Source organism: Macrobrachium nipponense, chromosome 32 (assembly GCF_015104395.2).
Source record: "Macrobrachium nipponense isolate FS-2020 chromosome 32, ASM1510439v2, whole genome shotgun sequence".
NCBI lineage: Eukaryota > Metazoa > Arthropoda > Malacostraca > Decapoda > Palaemonidae > Macrobrachium > Macrobrachium nipponense.
The window spans coordinates 53,951,364-53,971,363 of record NC_061094.1 but is presented as its reverse complement, the minus strand read 5'-3'; the positions used below and the strand labels follow the sequence as shown (position 1 = coordinate 53,971,363).

General features: G+C 32.7%; 1 protein-coding gene across 1 annotated transcript in view; it reads right to left on the bottom strand.

Moving 5' to 3' along the window:
* The window catches only part of LOC135207429 (transcriptional regulator Myc-2-like), a 164,800-nt gene extending 147,199 nt beyond the window's left edge, over positions 1 to 17,601 (bottom strand). The window contains exon 1 of the mRNA XM_064239155.1: positions 17,434 to 17,601. Within this exon, the coding sequence (XP_064095225.1) occupies positions 17,434 to 17,601 (168 nt within the window). The remainder of the gene's footprint in view (positions 1 to 17,433) is intronic.
* Between the last annotated feature and the right edge of the window lie 2,399 nt (positions 17,602 to 20,000).

Sequence of the window (20,000 nt, the reverse complement as noted above, 5' to 3'; positions counted from 1 at the left end):
TCTCTCTCTCTCTCTCTCTCTCTCTCTTGTGTTATAAAAGTCTCCAAAACTGCTTTTTACGATAACGAGTTCCCAGAAAATCACGCTCCATAAAACGGAACGACCTGGATGCATGAGAAAACTATTACAACGTAATACTGGGGTTTTATTGCTGCAATACAAATGACTTGATTATAAGCTCACTGCTTCGTATGAAAAGGGACAGATTAGACATTTTTTTTTCGTCTGTCAATTTTATGAGTTCTTCGGGTTTGAATTCAGTGTTTAGGGGAAAGATCTAATTTTTTCCAAATAATTGTTTGCCACTCAGATTAGGGAATGTGTTTCGTCTGTCAATTTTATGAGTTCTTCGGCTCTGAATTCAGTGTTTAGGGGAAAATCTAATTTTTAAAAGATAATATTTGGTCATTCAGATTTGGGAATTGGGATTCGCCTGTCAAGTTCTGTAGGTTTTCTGAGATTCATTATGTTTTTTTTTTTTTTGTGGGGAAAGGGGGGTGATCTTTTTTTTTTCCCCCCAACATGTTAAAATTTTTTTTTTTTTTTTTAAAATGGGAGAGATTAGACATATTGGATCCGTCCTGTCAAATTCCTCTGGCATTGAATATGTTTGGGGAAAAGTTAATATTTAAAAAAAAAACGATGGATTAGACATTTTAGATTCGTCAGTCAAGTTCTGTATTTTCTCTGAGACTGGGGGAGCATATTCTATTTTAAAACTTTTCACTTATTTTCCTTTGTCAACTTTTGTAAGTTCTCTGAGACTGAATGTTTCAGGAGAACAAACTATTTTTAGACAATTTTACGTATTTTCATGTCAAGTTTTTAAAGTTCTCTGAAATTGAATGTTTTGAGAAAAACTAATATTTTTTTTTTATAATTGTTGGACCAATTTCGAATGTCAGCTCTGTAAATTATCTGAGACTAAATGCTTGGGAGAAAATCTAAGGAAGATTCATACAAACCAAATGCCGTAGAAACAGCAATAATAATAATAATAATAATAATAATAATAATAATAATAATAATTAATAATAATAACTAATGATGATAATAATAATAATAATAATAATCAGCAAAATCGTAACAATAGACTAATATTCGCCTCGCTGCTTTTTAAAGGTCTGACCTTTCTCCCTACACGGTTACCGTATAAACGAACTGACCTTTTCCACTTAATGCAACAAAATGTTAAGCATTACAGCCTCCTCCTCCTTCTCCTCCTCCTCACCTTTGAGATATTGTATTTTTATCCCTACGTAGCGGAGAGGCCATTTATGAATACACGTGTGAGACAATTCTGTTATAAATATTTGTCATTTTGTTTTGATCCAAATTGCTTGATGTGATGTAATAGGGTAGAAGTGCTCGTTTTTTTATAAGGGTTAAAGATTAGGTTAGGTTGTTTTCTAGATAAATATTCAACTGGATTGTTTTCATATGTAAATATTCAAAACAAAAAGAACAATCCTAGGATGGTATATAATAGATTGTAATATTTTTTCTGGATAAGTATTAAAGTAGAAAAGTCCTAGTATGGTATACAATCGCTTGTAAAGTTGTGAAGATTAAGTGTTCTTTTTAGTAGATATTCAAATAGAACAATCCTCGAATGGTAGACAATAGCTTGTAAAGTTATGAAGATGAAAGTGGATATTTTTTCATACGAATACATATTCAAATGCAACAATCCTAGGATGGTATACAATCGCTCGTAAACTGTAAAGATTAAAGTAGGCTGTTTTATCCAGACGAGTTAATATTCAAGTAGAAAAATCCTAGGATGGTGTATAATCGCATTTAAAGTTATGAAGATTAAAGCAGGTTTTTATCCAGATAAATAAATATTCTTATTGGACAATCCTAGAAAAGTATAGAAACGTTTGGAAAGTTGTGTGAAAGTTAGATAAAGTAGAGAGAAAAATATAATAAACTAAATCTTAGATAGATATATATGAAGAAACATGAAGTAGAGGAAGGAAATGATAAATAGATAGAACAGAGATAAAGTAAGGATAATCATATACCAAGTAAGCAAGACGTTATTGACAAGCTGATCAAATATGTGTACACAAAACAATAATCCAAACCTTAAAAAAAACTGATAGAAACAAGCTTTCAAAAAGTATGAATACTTTATCAAGCTTGATGAGCACCAGTCAGAAAAAAAAATTCCACTTTTCCAGCCAAGACATTTCCAGTATTCCAAGTAAGATAAGATGTTGACAATCTAATCAAATATGTTTACACAAAACAGTAATGCAAACCTTTAAAAAAAACTAATAGAAACTTAAGCTTTTAAAAACTATGAATACCTTATCAAGCTTGTCAGCACCAGCCAGAAAAAAAAAAACATTCCACTTTTCCAGCCAAGACATTTCCAGTATTCCAGTATAACAGCATTAATTACCATCCGGCCGTCGGTTGGGAGAGGCAGTCCGCGTGGAAAATCTGAAATTGCTCAGAATTATAAAACTTCTTCTCATCGCTAATGTTTTCCGTAAGGATTTGAAAAGTTACTTCAGGCCGAAGTTCCGAAGCGAGGAATCCCTTTAATATGTTGAGATTATGTCGTGCAACAGGATAGAAAATGTTTCCCTTTTGTGTAAGGAAATTGTTTAACGGAGCGGTTTTTTGGTGAAATTGGTTGCTAAAAAACAGATAATGGATTCGTCATTGTTGTTTATGAATTGTTAAAGTTAGCCAATTTTATATCAATACATTTTATTTCAAAGGCTGTAAAATATACAATATACAAGAGTAGTTGTTTTATGCGGTTTCTTCGATGTCGAACACAGTTGATTACAAAGACTTGCTAATAGTATATAATGGCCTTATAATTTCGTTGTGTACGCAGACGAAGAAACTGAAAAAAAAGGAAAAAATTACTACACCAGGGAGAGAGAAGTATTGAAGAAATCAAAGTTAATCATCGATTCTATATCAAATTTCATTTCCCTAATCCCACTTACACGCCAGAATATGTAGAACCGACGCAAGTACTATTTTATCTAATTTTCCAAATCACTATTACAGATCGGGATTTCGTCTGTAAGTGGATTGTTTAGGGTGGGGTGTGGGGGCGGGGGAAACATTTAAAACATTGCTTTGGGTTCGGGAAAATCTTGCTATAGCCTAACATGAAAACATTATTTCTACTTCTGATGACCCTATAATATTAATTTTTTCGGCGGACTCTTATACGATTTCATTTCCGCGTCAGTAACCTGGATGCTGCGACGTCAGTTTAAAATGACAAGTCAGCCATTCCGTATATCACCTGCCAGTCAATATGTCGTATATCTTTCATACAAAATAGAGAGGCACTTCAAACACAACAATCGCAAAATAAAAACATTTCAAAACGATTTTGTTTGCCTCCCCAGGAGCGCTCCAGATGCCTAACACGTCATATTTCTGATGCCCTCTGATGCAAAAAGTTCCCCCAGCCGCGAACATTCCGCCTTGCAAAACGACCCAGTGCACTTCTTCTTGATTAATTTTGGCAGCCCCGTAGGGCTGAGGTCACTGCGGTAATCCTTTTTCCTGCCTCTGCAATAATGTGCAGTGTTCGTCAGCTTCAAAAGTGGCGTCACTTACTTATTTTTCTTTTCACTGACCTGGAAATAAAACTTACAATTTTTGTATACAAGCTGGAGTAAATAGATTAAGATTCTAGTATGTTAGATTAAATTAAATTATTTAATGTTCTAAACATACTTGATTGTTACGTGTCAGTAAAATTCGCATGAATTTTTCTGGAAAGAAGACTGAAATTATTTTTTTATCTATTTTGTTTTGACTGATATACAAATAAAACTTAGGTTTTTTATGCAAGATGCAGTGATTAAATTAAGTTCTTTAACGGTTTAGTCATACTAGATTGTTTCGTGAATTATCTTAAACAAAATGACACTAAAATTCCACAGATTTTTAAGAAGAAACTATATTTTTTTTTAGCTGAGATGCAGTGAATCAATAAAAAATTCGTTAACTTTCCAGGTAAAGTTAATTGTTATTTCATGAATCATCATAAACAAGATTAAGTAACTTTCAATTATTCAAGCCACGAAAGATTTAAATTTCGTTTTTCGTTTTATTTAAATCCGAGAAATTCATTCAACGTTCAAGACATATTTGATTGTGACGAAGTATCATGAAAGTAATGTAAATAAAATTGTCAGTAATTCAAGAAAAAATAACTTAGTTTAACAATTACCTCTCCAAGGTTCTATGCATTTAATACTTTTGTTTTGAAATTTATTTTTCATTGAAGAAGGTAATTTAGATACAGTTGAAGGAGATTGAGATAAGAGGTCTCTCAGTATCATGTTAGGAAATAACATCTCCAAATATTTTTGAAAATTATCAGCAAAATTCATCGGAATGGCAAAAGGGCTCGAAGGAAAATATTTTTTGAAACTCTTCGACTACATGAATTTACCTTAATTGTTTCACATTCATTTAGGTTCTGAAAAATTATGAAGGCCAAATGGAATGTCGAAGCTCCATTAATGCGAGATGGGATTTCTCTGTTTAAAAAAAGAATAAAAAATAAATAAAGCCTTTACAGGATATTAGAACATTGCGTTCCCAGTTCCCTCCTTCATGGATCTATCCACACACATACACTCATTTATATATATATATATATATAATATATATATATATATATATATAATATATATATATATATATATATGTGTGTGTGTGTGTGTGTGTGTGTGTGTGTATATATATATATATATATATATATATATATATATATATATATATATATATATATTATATATATATATACATATATATTTATTTAAAGGAGAGAGAGAGAGAAGAGAGTTGATTTCCCTTTAGATAATTCCTATCTCTAGATCAGCAGAATAACGGTATATATCTCTCTAAATAGGTTCTTATATTTCCCTAACTGAGATCGAACTCATGATTCTCTCTTTTGGTCAGATAAACGAAATAGGTAATACTGAATAACAAATAACAACATTATTAATGTTACAACAAACTTTTCCTGTATATCCAATTGATTTTGTATGATCATACACTAGTAAACATATTTGAAAAACTGAGCTGATAGACGCAAAAAGCAATCTCTGTCGTAATAGAGAGGCGGAGTAATTTTTGACTAATTATTTACCTCAAATTTATGCTCAAAATTGATGAGATAATATGCAAGGGGAGGAGAAAAAAATGACCCATAATGAGGTATAATGTCTTGCGGCAAGAGTGTGATCATAATATCAGCGTGTTGTCATTTCAGAGTTACCGTCATTCTTTAGGTAATGAATATTTGCGGCAGATGCGGTTATGAGTATTTTTTGTAAGTGGTAAAGGTAGGAGTGTTGTTGGTATAAATGCGTGGTGTGTGTGTGTCGGGTGTAGAGAGAGAGAGAGAGAGAGAGGAAGAGAGAGAGAGAGAGAGAGATGCAAATAGGTAGGCTTATTAGAGATTTATATATATATATATATATATATATATATATATATATATATATATATATATATATATGTGTGTGTGTGTGTGTGTGCGTGCGCGCGCGTACGTGTGTGTGTCTGAAAGGATGTAAGTGCTTATGTGAATATATATATATATATATATATATATATATATATATATATATATATATATATATATACATACATATATATTCACATAAGCACTTACATCCTTTCAGACACACACACACACACACACACACACACACACACATATATATATATATATATATATATATGCGTGTGTGTGTGTGTGTGTAAAATTCACATAAGTACGTACCTCCTTCCCAGCCCTCTCCATATCCCACCACCGTGACACTTCAAGAACTGCCCACACCCCCCTCACCTTTAATCTCCATCCACTAACCCTCCCATTCCCCCTACCCCGTCCCCTCCTACGCGAACTTCCAGCCAGACGCTAATAATTGCTCACTTTAGCGCTGCTTATGAGCGCTACTAAAAAGATCATTAGAGGAATGAACGGCCGTTGTAATGATCCCGATTTTCTCCCCGAAATGAATCCTGGGCAGAGTGAACTTTGCCCATTGACGTCTCTCGACTTTGCCAAGTACTCTGTATTGGGCCGGACTTTCAATAATTGCTGGAGCAATTCTGCGTTTGCAGTTATTACTTTATTTTTATTTTTAAACTAGTGGAGAGCCGCGTTTCCTTTTGAGTAAAAGATTGAGTAGTATCACTGCTGTCTTGCTTCTCGTGAACGCGATTTCATAACTAAACGCGGCTGGTTTGTTGCTGGTCTGGGTCTTAATCTATTTACTATATTTATGATTATTTCCTTGATTGTTAGGGATGAGAGGAAAAGTGTATAACCGAGTGACTGTTGTCGTGTTTCTCATAGACGTGATTCTACTTCAAATAACTGGTCTGAGTAATAGTTTCTTATGTTTATATTTATATTTTGTTATGATTTTATAGTATATTAGGGATGAGAGAAAGTTTTGTAGTCCGTTACTGTTGTCTTGAATCTCATAGGCGCGATTTTATAACTTTCAATGGTTGGTCTGAGTAATGGTTCTTAATCTGTTTATATTTATATTTAGTTATGATTTTATAGTAGGGTTAAGAGGAAAGGTTTATTCCAGTTACTGTTGTCTTGGATTTCATAGACGCGATTTTATCACTTTTAAAGGTAGGTCTGAGTGATGGTTTCTTAATCTCTTTATATTTATGTTTTTTGATGATATTTTTAGTGATGAGAATTTGTTCTTATCGTACATAGTCTACAAGTATTATTATTATTTTTTTTTTTTTTTTTTTTTTTTTTTTTTGCTCTATCACAGTCCTCCAATTCGACTGGGTGGTATTTATAGTGTGGGGTTCCGGGTTGCATCCTGCCTCCTTAGGAGTCCATCACTTTTCTTACTGTGTGCCGTTTCTAGGATCACACTCTTCTGCATGAGTCCTGGAGCTACTTCAGCCTCTAGTTTTTCTAGATTCCTTTTCAGGGATCTTGGGATCGTGCCTAGTGCTCCTATATTATGGGGTACGATTTTCCACTGGCATATCCCATATCCTTCTTATTTCTATTTTCAAATCTTGATACTTATCCATTTTTTTTCCATCTCTTTCTCTTCAACTCTGGTGTCCCATGGTATGCGACATCAATGAGTGATACTTTCTTCTTGACTTTGTCAATCAACGTCACGTCTGGTCTGTTTGCACGTAGCACCCTATCGTTCTGATACCATAGTCCCCAGAGGATCTTTGCCTGATCGTTTTCCATCACTCCCTCAGTTTGGTGCTCGTACCACTTATTACTGCAAGGTAGCTGATGTTTCTTGCACAGGCTCCAGTGGAGGGCTTTTGCCACTGAATCATGCCTCTTTTTGTACTGGTTCTGTGCAAGTGCCGGGCATTCGCTTGCTATGTGGTTTATGGTTTTCACTTTTCGTATTGCACTTCCTACATATGGGAGAGATGTTATTTCCGTCTATCGTTCTTTGAACATATCTGGTTCTTAGGGCCTGATCTTGTGCCGCTGTTATCATTCCTTCAGTTTCCTTCTTTAGCTCTCCCCTCTGTAGCCATTGCCATGTGTCATCGCTGCTAGTTCTTTAGTCTGTCTCATGTATTGTCCGTGCATTGTTTGTTGTGCCAGTCCTCTGTTCTGTCTGTCATTCTCCTGTCTCTGTATATTTCTGGGTCTTCGTCTACTTTTATAAGTCCTTCTTCCCATGCACTGTTTACCACTCGTCTTCACTGGTTTTCAGATTATTATTATTTATTATTATTATTATTATTATTATTATTATTATTATTATTATTATTATTATTATTATTATTATTATTATTATGGAGCAAGCTCACCACAGATACCACTGACTTGAAATTCAAGCTTCCAAAGAATATGATGTTCATTAGAAGAAGTAACAGAAGGTAATGGGAAATACAGAAAAAAAAGAGATAAATTATTAGAAAAAAGACAGATGTTAACTGAGAGTGTAATATTGCTGAAGTAACCTTTCGTTGTTCAAATATTATGCCTTGTTAGTAACTTTAGAGGTGTCTAACAAATTCTGTTTTAGTGAGCTAAGCCTGCAGTAATAATATAATAATAATAATAATAATAATAATAATAATAATAATATAATAATAATAATAATAATAATAATATTATTATTATTATTATTATTATTATTATTATTATTATTATTATTATTTATTATTATTATTATTATTCAATTGCGTTGACAATAGTGATCGTGGGTTTGTCCCTTATGTTCATTCCTGTTTCACTATTTTGAGATTATATTAAGTTCATAGATATAAAACAATGTTTTTTACATTTTCATTCTAATAATAAAATCATAAATATCCTATCCTAAAATTCCTGCATCATTAACTCAAAACGCGAAACACCTTTTCAGACCTTTTTAGGCTTTCCTATCCCCCTCCCCAACAAGAAAAAAAAAACAATAACAAAAAAGTAGAGTGGTAGGCTTACTCCCCGTGTAAGCGAAAAAAACAGGAACATGCACGAAAGCAGTTTACAATAAAGCAAGAAAGATTTCCCAAGCGAGTGCTGGTGGAGAACATAACCACACACTCGTAGGCTATAAATCTGTATTGCTATTGTTCCGTCAGAGTACGGAATTGTTTCATGTGTATTGGCGATTCTTCATTCTTTTCCCGTCGCCGAAATATTTACCTTTTGCTTATTCTTTTCTCTCTGTATTTCTCATTTCCATCTGTTTACTCCTTTCAAATGAACACCGTATTGGTTGGAACTTGGATTCCAAGTCAATAACTCCTGTGGGTTGTTCTGTGTAAATAGGGTTAATAATAATAATAATAATAATAATAATAATAATAATAATAATAATAATAATAATAATAATTAAAAAAGAAACCCACAAAATCACTTTGTAACTTGTTTACTTCTAAGTATTTACATTTAGTTTTTATTATTATTATTACTTAGAAGTAAGCAAGTTACAAAATGATTTTGTGGGTTTCTTTTTCAATCTTCAGAAGAAACTGAAAGAAGTTTTTGTTTGGTTCAATAATAATAATAATAATAATAATAATAATAATAATAATAATAATAATAATAATAATAATAATAATAACAACCATTCATCGACAGAAAGTTGAGGTTGAATATTTTTAATTATTTACATTGTTTTTTATTTTTAGTTTCAAATAAATTTTTTCCAACTTCGAATATTCCAGATTCTGAAACGTTTACAAACCTTCATGTTAACACTAAATTTATCCATTTTCTTCGGTATTTCATTTAGGACCAAATAAACCTCAAAATCCATTCTAGGTCTCATTATTGATACAAGAGAAATTTGGGCAAAAAAGAAAAATATTGTTTTTGTACAAATACCTTTGCAGAAATGGGTTTTGTGGAATACATTGGGACTATTAATTTTGTTCACATTTATGCACATAAAGTGTGACACTTCTTCCTAAGAACTTTATATCACCAGAGAAAACATTGTAGAATCTTCAGTATCGAAAACTCTTGAAGTTTTCAGAGGAGTATAGCCTTTATTACAACACTTTCCTTACCATAATTCTAGGGGCACAAAAAAAACTAGCCAAACTTCTAAATATGTTTTCAACTTATTGTATAAATATTCTTCAAAAAAAACATACCCATCTTGCCATATAGTGGTACTTCTCCAAACCCCCACCCCCCCCACACACCCCCCCCCCACCCCCCCCCGCCCCCCCCCCCCAAAAAAAAAAAAAAATAAAAAAAAAACTGTAAAAAACACAACTTTTTCGGTTAAGGTTTAGGTAAGGAATTAAAAACTCCTCATTTAAGCTAAGAAGTTATAATGAATAGTCGCTATTTTTTTATGTTTTTTATGATCTTGTTAAACACGAAAGGACTACCTTAGACACCATTCCATATAAATATTGTTAACATTACTTATGAAACATTTATTTCATAACCACGAACGTTAAAAAAGAAAGAGGTAATCATATATTACACACACAAACATACACACTCACACATATTATATATATATATATATATATATATATATATATATATATATATATATATATATATATATATATATATATAATCACATACGCACAAACACTACACACACACACACACACACACATTAATATATATATAATTATATATATATATATATATATATATATATATACATACTATATATATATATATATATATATATATATATATATATATATACATATATATATATATGTATGTATATATATATATATATATATATATATATATATATATATATATATATATTCGATGTTTTGAAAGCAAACCAATATCATCCGTTTATGGGAAAATCCCCATGCCAACGCTTAAGGTAAGAAAAAGAACGAAAAAAGGTGCCTGAGATATTCTGTAAGCTCTACGAATTCCACGGAGGGATTTCATCGTTTGAATGTCAGAATAGTTCAGATATTTCCTGGCTTTCGATAGAAATAGATTGACAAGAGTCTGTGTGTATGAGGTTTCAAGTATTGTATAATTTATATATATATATATATATATATATATATATATATATATATATATATATATATCCATAAATCCAGGAGACAGCTATAAGACCCAGGAGAGAGAGAGAAGAGAGAGAGAGAGAGAGAGAGAGAGAGAGAGAGAGAGCACCCAAGGTAAGGAAACTTTATAAAGAGTTTCTCATTTATAAGGACATAAAGCAAACGATGTTTTGCAGTGGTTGAATGTGTGACCTCTCGTATAAAAAATAAAAATAATAATAATAATAATATAATAATAATAATAATAATAATAATAATAATAATAATTATAATAATAATAATAATAATAATCCACTGTTCCGTTGTTATTTGGGTATGATATTTACCTAACAACAAATCTATTGAATGACTTTTATTGACACACTTATTTGGGAGTATAAAATGCAGAATATATATACATGTTTGTATGAATATATATATATATATATATTATATATATATATATATATATATATATATATATATATATATTTATATATGCATTCATACATACATGTATATATATTCTGCATTTATACTTCCATATAAATGTGTCAATGAAAGTTGTTTAAAAGATTTGTTGTTAGGTAAATATCATATTCAAATAACAACTGAATAGTGATTATTATTATTGTTGTTATTATTATTATTATTATTATTATTATTATTATTATTATTATTATTATTATTATTATTATTATTATTATTATTATTATTATTATTATTATTATTATTATTAACTTTTACTCCGAGAGGTCACACATTCAACCACTGCAAACATCGTTTGCTTTATGTCCTTATAAATGAGAACTCTTTACAAAGTTTCCTTACCTTGGGTGCTCTCTCTCTCTCTCTCTCTCTCTCTCTCTCTCTCTCTCTCTCTCTCTCTCTCTCTCTTAAAAACGAGATTGATCTCCTGGGTCTTATAACTGCCTCCTGGATTTATGGTCTTCCCAGCCAAGTGACCGTTGCCCTTTCCAATATCTTTTTCTGGATCTGATAATCTTGAAGTTTCTCTTCTTCTTCTTCTTCTTCTTCTTCTTCTTCTTCTCTTTCAGTGAAAGGGACTTGAGATTTCGTCATCTTTGCCTTTAGCTGACTGTTATTGCAGTCCTTTGTAATCTTGATGGCTGTACCATAGGTAATGTTGATGAATTTGATTTGCAAATATTGTCAGATTCTTCTTAGGTTATCTGTCATAAGGTGTGAATAATGAGTTTTATTCCTGTAAGAAATGAAAGATGGGCGAAGGTAATCGCATTGTATATGGCTGTTTAGATTTTGTATAGGGATTTTGGTCAATTTGATTTACAAATATTTTTTTTATCCTACGTTATCTGTCATAATAATATAGAAGAGAAGGCTGATGGAAGCCTTATTAGCCAAATGAAGAGTTAGAGGTGGGAATGACAAGTGTTATATTAGTAAAGAGTTAAAAATGTCGGAGATTAGTGTTTTAGATTGTTTAGGCACCGTATAGCTGTTGAGATATTGTGGAAGGGATTTTGTTACAATAACATTGGAGGGAGATTCAGAGGGCTGGGATTACAGAGTGAAGGAATTTCTGTAATAGGTCTTGATTGATTTCTTAAGTGTGAATGACACTTGTTATTCTTGTAAAAAAATAAAAGGTGGGGAAGGTAATCAGATTGACTAGGGATCATATAGCTGTTTAGATTTTGTGGGTGGGATTTCGTATTAGAAGGAGATTGATAGGGAGGTAGAGAGGGCTGGGATTAAAGAGCGAAGGATTTTCTGTAACAGGAAGCCTTTCTTGACATCCTGGAAACGTAGGAATAATTAAGATTAGTAGCTATCGTCCCCTGGAATGTAGAAAGTGGTGATGCGTCTATGTAGTAGGCTTATAAAGCAGCAACTATAAGGAAGTTGATGTATTGGTTCCATATTATTTTTATTTACTTATTTATTTATTTATTGTTTGGCTGTTCTTTGGATATTGTTACAATATTAATAAGCATTTCCTATTATCTACTGTAACGTCTTTCAAACGTACGCCATATTTTTTTGGAATCTTGAATTTCAACTCAGTAAGCCCTGTATGCTTGTACCATACGAATGGGGGCTCATCTTCCAAATAATAATAATAATAATAATAATAATAATAATAATAATAATAATAATAATAATAATAATAATAATAATAATAATAATAATAATAATAAATATAAATAAATAATAATTCAACATACAAAAAGGCAAAGTAACGAGAACTGAAGGGATAAAGCTACCAGATGGGAGCAACATCAAACACATATATGAGACAGGATACAAATACCTGGGAATAATGGAAGGAGGAGATATAAAACAACAAGAGATGAAGGACACGATCAGGAAAGAATATATGCAGAGACTCAAGGCGATACTCAAGTCAAAACTCAACGCCGGAAATATGATAAAAGCCATAAACACATGGGCAGTGCCAGTAATCAGATACAGCGCAGGAATAGTGGGATGGACGAAGGCAGAACTCCGCAGCATAGATCAGAAAACCAGGAAACATATGACAATACACAAGCACTACACCCAAGAGCAAATACGGACAGACTATACATAACACGAAAGGAAGGAGGGAGAGGACTACTAAGTATAGAGGACTGCGTCAACATCGAAAACAGAGCACTGGGGCAATATCTGAAAACCAGTGAAGACGAGTAGCTAAAGAGTGCATGGGAAGAAGGACTAATAAAAGTAGACGAAGACCCAGAAATATACAGAGACAGGAGAAAAGACAGAAAGAACAGAGGATTGGCACAACAAACCATGCACGGACAATACATGAGACAGACTAAAGAACTAGCCAGCGATGACAATTGGCAATGGCTACGAGGGGAGAGCTAAAGAAGGAAACTGAAGGAATGATAACAGCGGCACAAGATCAGGCCCTAAGAACCAAGATATGTTCAAAGTACGATAGACGGAAATAACATCTCTCCCATATGTAGGAAGTGCAATACGAAAAGTGAAACATAAACCACATAGCAAGCGAATGCCCGGCACTTGCACAGAACCAGTACAAAAAGAGGCATGATTCAGTAGCAAAGCCCTCCACTGGAGCCTGTGCAAGAAACATCAGCTACCTTGCAGTAATAAGTGGTACGAGCACCAACCTGAAGGAGTGATAGAAAACGATCAGGCAAAGATCCTCTGGGACTATGGTATCAGAACAGATAGGGTGATACGTGCAAACAGACCAGACGTGACGTTGATTGACAAGGTCAAGAAGAAAGTATCACTCATTGATGTCCCAATACCATGGGACACCAGAGTTGAAGAGAGAGATTGGAGGGAAAAATTGGATAAGTATCAAGATCTGAAAATAGAAATAAGAAGGATATGGGATATGCCAGTGGAATCGTACCCATAATCATAGGAGCACTAGGCACAATCCCAAGATCCCTGAAAAGGAATTAGAAAAACTAGAGGCTCGAAGTAGCTCCAGGACTCATGCAGAGAGATGTGATCCTATGAGAAACGGCACACATAGTAACTCCTAAGGAGGACTCCTAAGGAGGCAGGATGCAACCCGGAACCCCACACTATAAATACCACCCAGTCGAATTGGAGGACTGTGATAGAGCAAAAAATAAAAAAAAAAAAAAAAAAATAAAAAAAAAAAAAAATAAATAAATAAATATATAAATAAATAAATAATAATAATAATAATAATAATAAGTAATAATAATAATAATTTTAGTATCTGAAACACTTTAAAAAGAACCAGAACACAAAAACACAACTTGAAAATAGTAATTTCTTGTTAAACAAGAACTAAAACAAAATAATAATGATAATAATAATAATAATAACTAATAATAATAATAATAATAATAATAATAATAATAATAATAATAATAATCCCCGAACACTGTGAAGGAACCAAAACATACAAACACACACTGAACATAATATCCTGTTCTAATAAAAAAAAACTCACATCATGTGTTTTGATGAGTCTTTATGACCTAATCTAATGGAAGTTATGCTTCCCAAGTAGTGAAAAAAATGGTTAATTTAACTTTATGGTTTAATTTACAAGTACGCATAAACCTTTACGAACGAGGGTGAACTATGTTGTTAATTGGAGATATGAGAGTTATATGCAGATTGGTGTAACGTAATTACTGTGCCTGGAACCCTAATACGAGCTAGCTCTCTCTCTCTCTCTCTCTCTCTCTCTCTCTCTCTCTCTCTCTCACACACACACACACATTATTTTATCTCTCGAATTTGATATTTTATTTGATTTTTTATTTCCTATATCAATTTATCCAACATTTTACTACAGGGAATATAAAATTCAACTGATAAAATGGCTAACAATACCTACACTGTAGTTTTTATTGAATGTCTGCAATTCACGAAATAGGTTAAAAAACACGTAAGCGGTTCTTTTCATATCAGTAAAAAAAATAACAGTAACAAACCTGCAATGAAAAATCCATAGATTGGTAAAGAAATGATAGAATTACATTTGTTTTCGTTGCATTCATAGCTTTTTTTGTTTTATGGGTGATGTTTGTGTAAACATTAAATGGATGAAAATATTATATATATATATATATATATATATATATATATATATATATATATAGATATATATATATATATATATATATATATATATATATATATATATATACATATATATATATATACATACATACATACTTGCACACACGCACACACAGCATAGTTGACCTGAGGTCATATCATAAACAAAACCCACACAGGTCACACGAGTTTGGTTAGGATAAAAGTTAAATGAAATTATTCACATTTCATATAATTGACAGCAAGTATCTTTGATAAAGTGAATATTTCAAATTACTTTTAACTTAAAATTCAATTTTCATATAATTGATATCTAGTATCATTGATAAAATCAATTATATTTAAGATACTCTTAACTTAAAATTCTCCTTTAATATAATTGATATTGGTTGTCTTTGATAAAATGATTGATATTTAAAGATACTTTTAACTTATAATATGGGGCCTTGTACCTAATGGCAGCATGATGATATGGCATCACTTTAGGCAAAAGAGAGTAGTAAAATATAGCCATTTCAACCTGTTCACGGTTTGAAATTAATATCTAGGCTTTAAGTAAGCTGTAAAATAATTACATTTTACTGGCCGGCTTATACAGTACTGATGAATTAGAAAATTGAAAATCATTCATATGAGCCATTTATTAAATTACATTTTAAGTGGCAATACATTATCTAGCTATGTATAAAAAAAAATATTAAATACAATGTGACTTTTTAATGCAAACATTAGGTGATGACTGTTAACTTTGCTGGTGTTCACACGATATGCAGTCACTAAATAGTAACGTAACTTCTATTTATTTCATTGCATTATTTATTCCTTGAGAACGTACCCTGTCAGTTTCAGCAAATAACCTGGGTTTTGTTAATTCCTGTTACTAAACTTATATTGCAGTTTTTTTTATTAGGTTATGTAAAGGAAACCTCAATAGAAGAAACAACCCCTCAGATCTAAACATTGCTTCACCGTTGTCATTTTGCGAAATATTCTTATTTCATCTCGCGGAATATAGTCTTGAATCTCTTACGAAGAGAGAGAGATTCAGAATTTGAACCAAAAAGGTTATCGAGTTGGGGAACTCTCTTATTTTTTTTTTTATATATCAAAGTGCTATCAACATACTGAAAGGCCACAAACAAAAGAAGTCGACCCAGATTGATAGATTGCCTTCAGATTTTTTCTTCATTTTTATTCCATCTCTTCGTGACAAACGCTTTTTTGAAGAACGTTGCTGAATTTCAGTTAAACTTTCAGGAAATGTATTTTTCTGAGTAGGTGTATTTTTTTTAGATATATATAACGGAAGCAGCGACTTTAGAAACTGAGATAGGTTTTGAAGGGTAATTTAGATCTTCTGTTTTCGCTGACGACTTCTCTTCAACTTTTATTACTCTTAGGAATTTATTCCCTCTGTTTGCAAGAACCTATTTTTTTTTTAAAGTGATTTTTCTTGCTGGAACCGAAGTCATTCCAGCAGTGCGTGTGGCGAGGGGGAAGGATCTATCTCTTCGCTAATTGCGTGTGTGAGTTTGTGTGTGTGTGTGTGTGTATGTTTCTGGACTTGGTCACTCACTGAAAGGCCCCGCGAAATAACAAGACAAACAGACGTATGTTCTAAAAATAGAACGGTCATTTCATCCATGGACGCTTTGATGCAGAGTAAACCTAATGCAAGCCATTTCAATTAAGAATTTTTTGGTGGGCAAAGAACACCACATACGCTTGGAGAGAGAGAGAGAGAGAGAGAGATAGAGAGAGAGAGAGAGAAATGAGTTTGATTTGAAGAGGTATTTCAGGTCATGATTAGTTTTCATCCACTTCTTTCAAGCCTCTTTCATCCCTTGTAGTTTTGGCTTGTTATTTTGATCCTTTTCAAGTGATTTCTCATTCCTGTTATTTTTGTTCCTTTTATTCCTCATTCTCCTCTTCTTCTTCTTCCTATTCCTTATCCTCGTCGTGTCCTCACTTCCAATCCTCACCATCCTGATTCTGTTATTCTCCATCCTATAATAATATCCTCAACTTGTTTGTCTCTTTCACCTCATCCTTCTCCTATTCCTCCCTCAAACATTCTTCTCTTCTCTCTTCTTCCTCCTCCTCCTCCTCTTCGTGTCCTCACTTCCATGCCAATCCTTACCATCCTGATACCATCACCCTCTTCCATCCTAAACATTTCCCCCAATTTGAGTTAACTCCACCTCACCTTATCCCGTTCCTCCCTACTCTCTCCTCCTCCTCCTCCTCCTCCTCCCTCACTTCCATGCCAATCCTTAGCATCCTGATACCATCACCCTCTTCCATCCTAAACATTTCCCCCAATTTGTGTTAACTCCACCTCACCTCCTCCTCCTCCTCCTCCTCCTCCTCCTCCTCCTCTTCCTCCTCCTCCTCCTCCTCCTCCTTCCTCCTACCTCTCCTCCTCCCGCTGACCAAGATAGTGGGCGGATTTAAGTTATGTTGTGACAATGGTTCGGACGAGAACACAATGTGACCCGGGGCGTCCAACATTATCGCTCTCTTGGGAAATTTAAAAGACCCGAAAGGTCTCTCTGATGGCGGCACCATCTGGCTGCCCTGTTAACCCGGCCGAGATCATCGTGGAGTTTTTACCCGTGCTTTCCCCAAGCACACTTTTTTTTTCTTACAACGTTATGTTGTTTCGTTCCTCTCTCTCTCTCTCTCTCTCTCTCTTCTCTCTCTCTCTCTCTCTGTGGATTTTTTTCCTGTGCTTTCAAGAAGCACTTTTTCGTTTGCTTTCTGCGTTATTATCTTTCGTACACCACCCTCCCACCTCTCTCTCTCTCTCTCTCTCTCTCTCTCTCTCTCTCTCTCTCTCTCTCTGGAATTTTCTGTGCCCTCTCCAAGCACATTTTGTTTGCTTTCACCAGTTTGTTTTTTTCGTTCCGTGCCTTCTACAAGCAAATATTTTTTGCTTACATCGTTATGTTGTTTTATTCCTCTCTCTCTCTCTCTCTCTCTCTCTCTCTCTGTATTTTACCGTGCCTCCTCCAAGCATATTTTTATTTTTGCTTTCAGCGGTTAGTTGTTTCGTCTCTCTCTCTCTCTCTCTCTCTCTCTCTCTCTGTGGATTTTTCCCGTCCCTCCTCCAAGCATCTTTTTTTTTTTTTTTTTGCTTTCAGCGGTTAGTTGTTTCGTCCATCTCTCTCTCTCTCTCTCTCTCTCTCTCTCTCTCGTTAATGAATGGACCATTTTCCTCTTGTTTACCGCCCAACTTCTTAATGAAATTAGGCCTTGCTGTTGTTTATATTTCGGAGGTATCGTCTGATCGTTCTGAATAAACCCTTTTGTATAATTTGGACTATTCTTGCTAAACCTTTTTTTTTATAATTTGGACCATTCTTATCTCCATGTAACCTCTACAAAGGTATTACAAATTTTTAACTTTCTACTTTGAATGTTATTTTGTTATATATATATATATATATATATATATATATATATATATATATATATATATATATATATATATGTCTTATGTATATCCTTAATCTTTTGCAAGCACACACACACACACACACACACACACACACCACACACGTCACACACACACATTATATTATATATATATATATATATATATATATATATATATATATATATATATATATATATATTTATATATATATGTTTAAATATGTATGTATATATACATACATACATGCATATATATATATATATATATATACTATATATATATATATATATATATATATATATATATATATATATATATATATTTATTTTTTTTTTCAATGTATCAAAACGATTTCTTTTTGACTTACCCTTCGGAAAAAAAAAAAATAAAAAAAAAAAATACCGTTTTCAAAATTCAAAAACACGTTAACTATTTCTTTTTTTTTTTTTTCATCACAAATTAAAAATGTATAAAATGTAACGCTTCAAAGCTAGCTGAATACTACTCTTTATTTTTTGTCCAAAAAATATTTGTTAATCCGTTTTACAAAAAGAAAAAGGGATTCTCCTCATTTTTCTGCGGCTTCGTTCATTTTGAATTATTCCGAGAGCTACAGAGATAATAACCCCAACGAGAACTAATTTTTTCTAATGAGAAGCATTACGAAAAGCGCAGACTGACTGTGAGGGGCGTTGCTCCTCTAAAAAGTCACTGGATTCATTGTGTTGTAGAAATTCTTTAAAGAATCATTACGGAACTGGAATTGTATCTCTGTGCAACTTTAACATTTTCGATGGCATTTCATTGTTGCATAACGATAATATTTCTTACACTGCAATTGCATAACAATAGAGATCATTTGCAAAATGCAGCAATGAAATCACATTGAAATAAACCCCGACATGTGTACGAAAATAAAAACGGGTGTGTAATGCTAAAACAATAATTGTGTTTATTTTTATAAATAAATCTTACCAATAATAGATTGCGTGTTTTAATAAATGTTGCTTGTTGTGCTTGCAAAGGATTAGGGATAACATTTTTTCAGGAGTTTTGTTAGGAAGTATTTTGAATTAAATCTGCTGAGTATTTTTATGATATTATCGTAATATTCTTGCACCTACATGACATTCTCGATCATAGAAATAACCATTTTCAGTGCAAACTAGCGACCAGAACACCTATAGCATAAGTATTTAGGTTTCTCCATGAAGAAAGCTGATGTGTTAGAGGAATTGATTAAGATCCAGTGAACTACTCTACAGCAATTTTCCTTAATAGCATTTATTAAACTATGACAAATATGACAGCCATATTGGCATTACAGATTCATAGATCTGACGTCTTCTTTCGACGTCATCATTATCTTCTGTAACTTCTTTCAAATGAACACCATTTTTCTTCGGAAGGTTGAATTTCAAGTCAGTAGGCCCCTGTAGGCTTGCGTCATATGACTGCGGGTTTATCATCT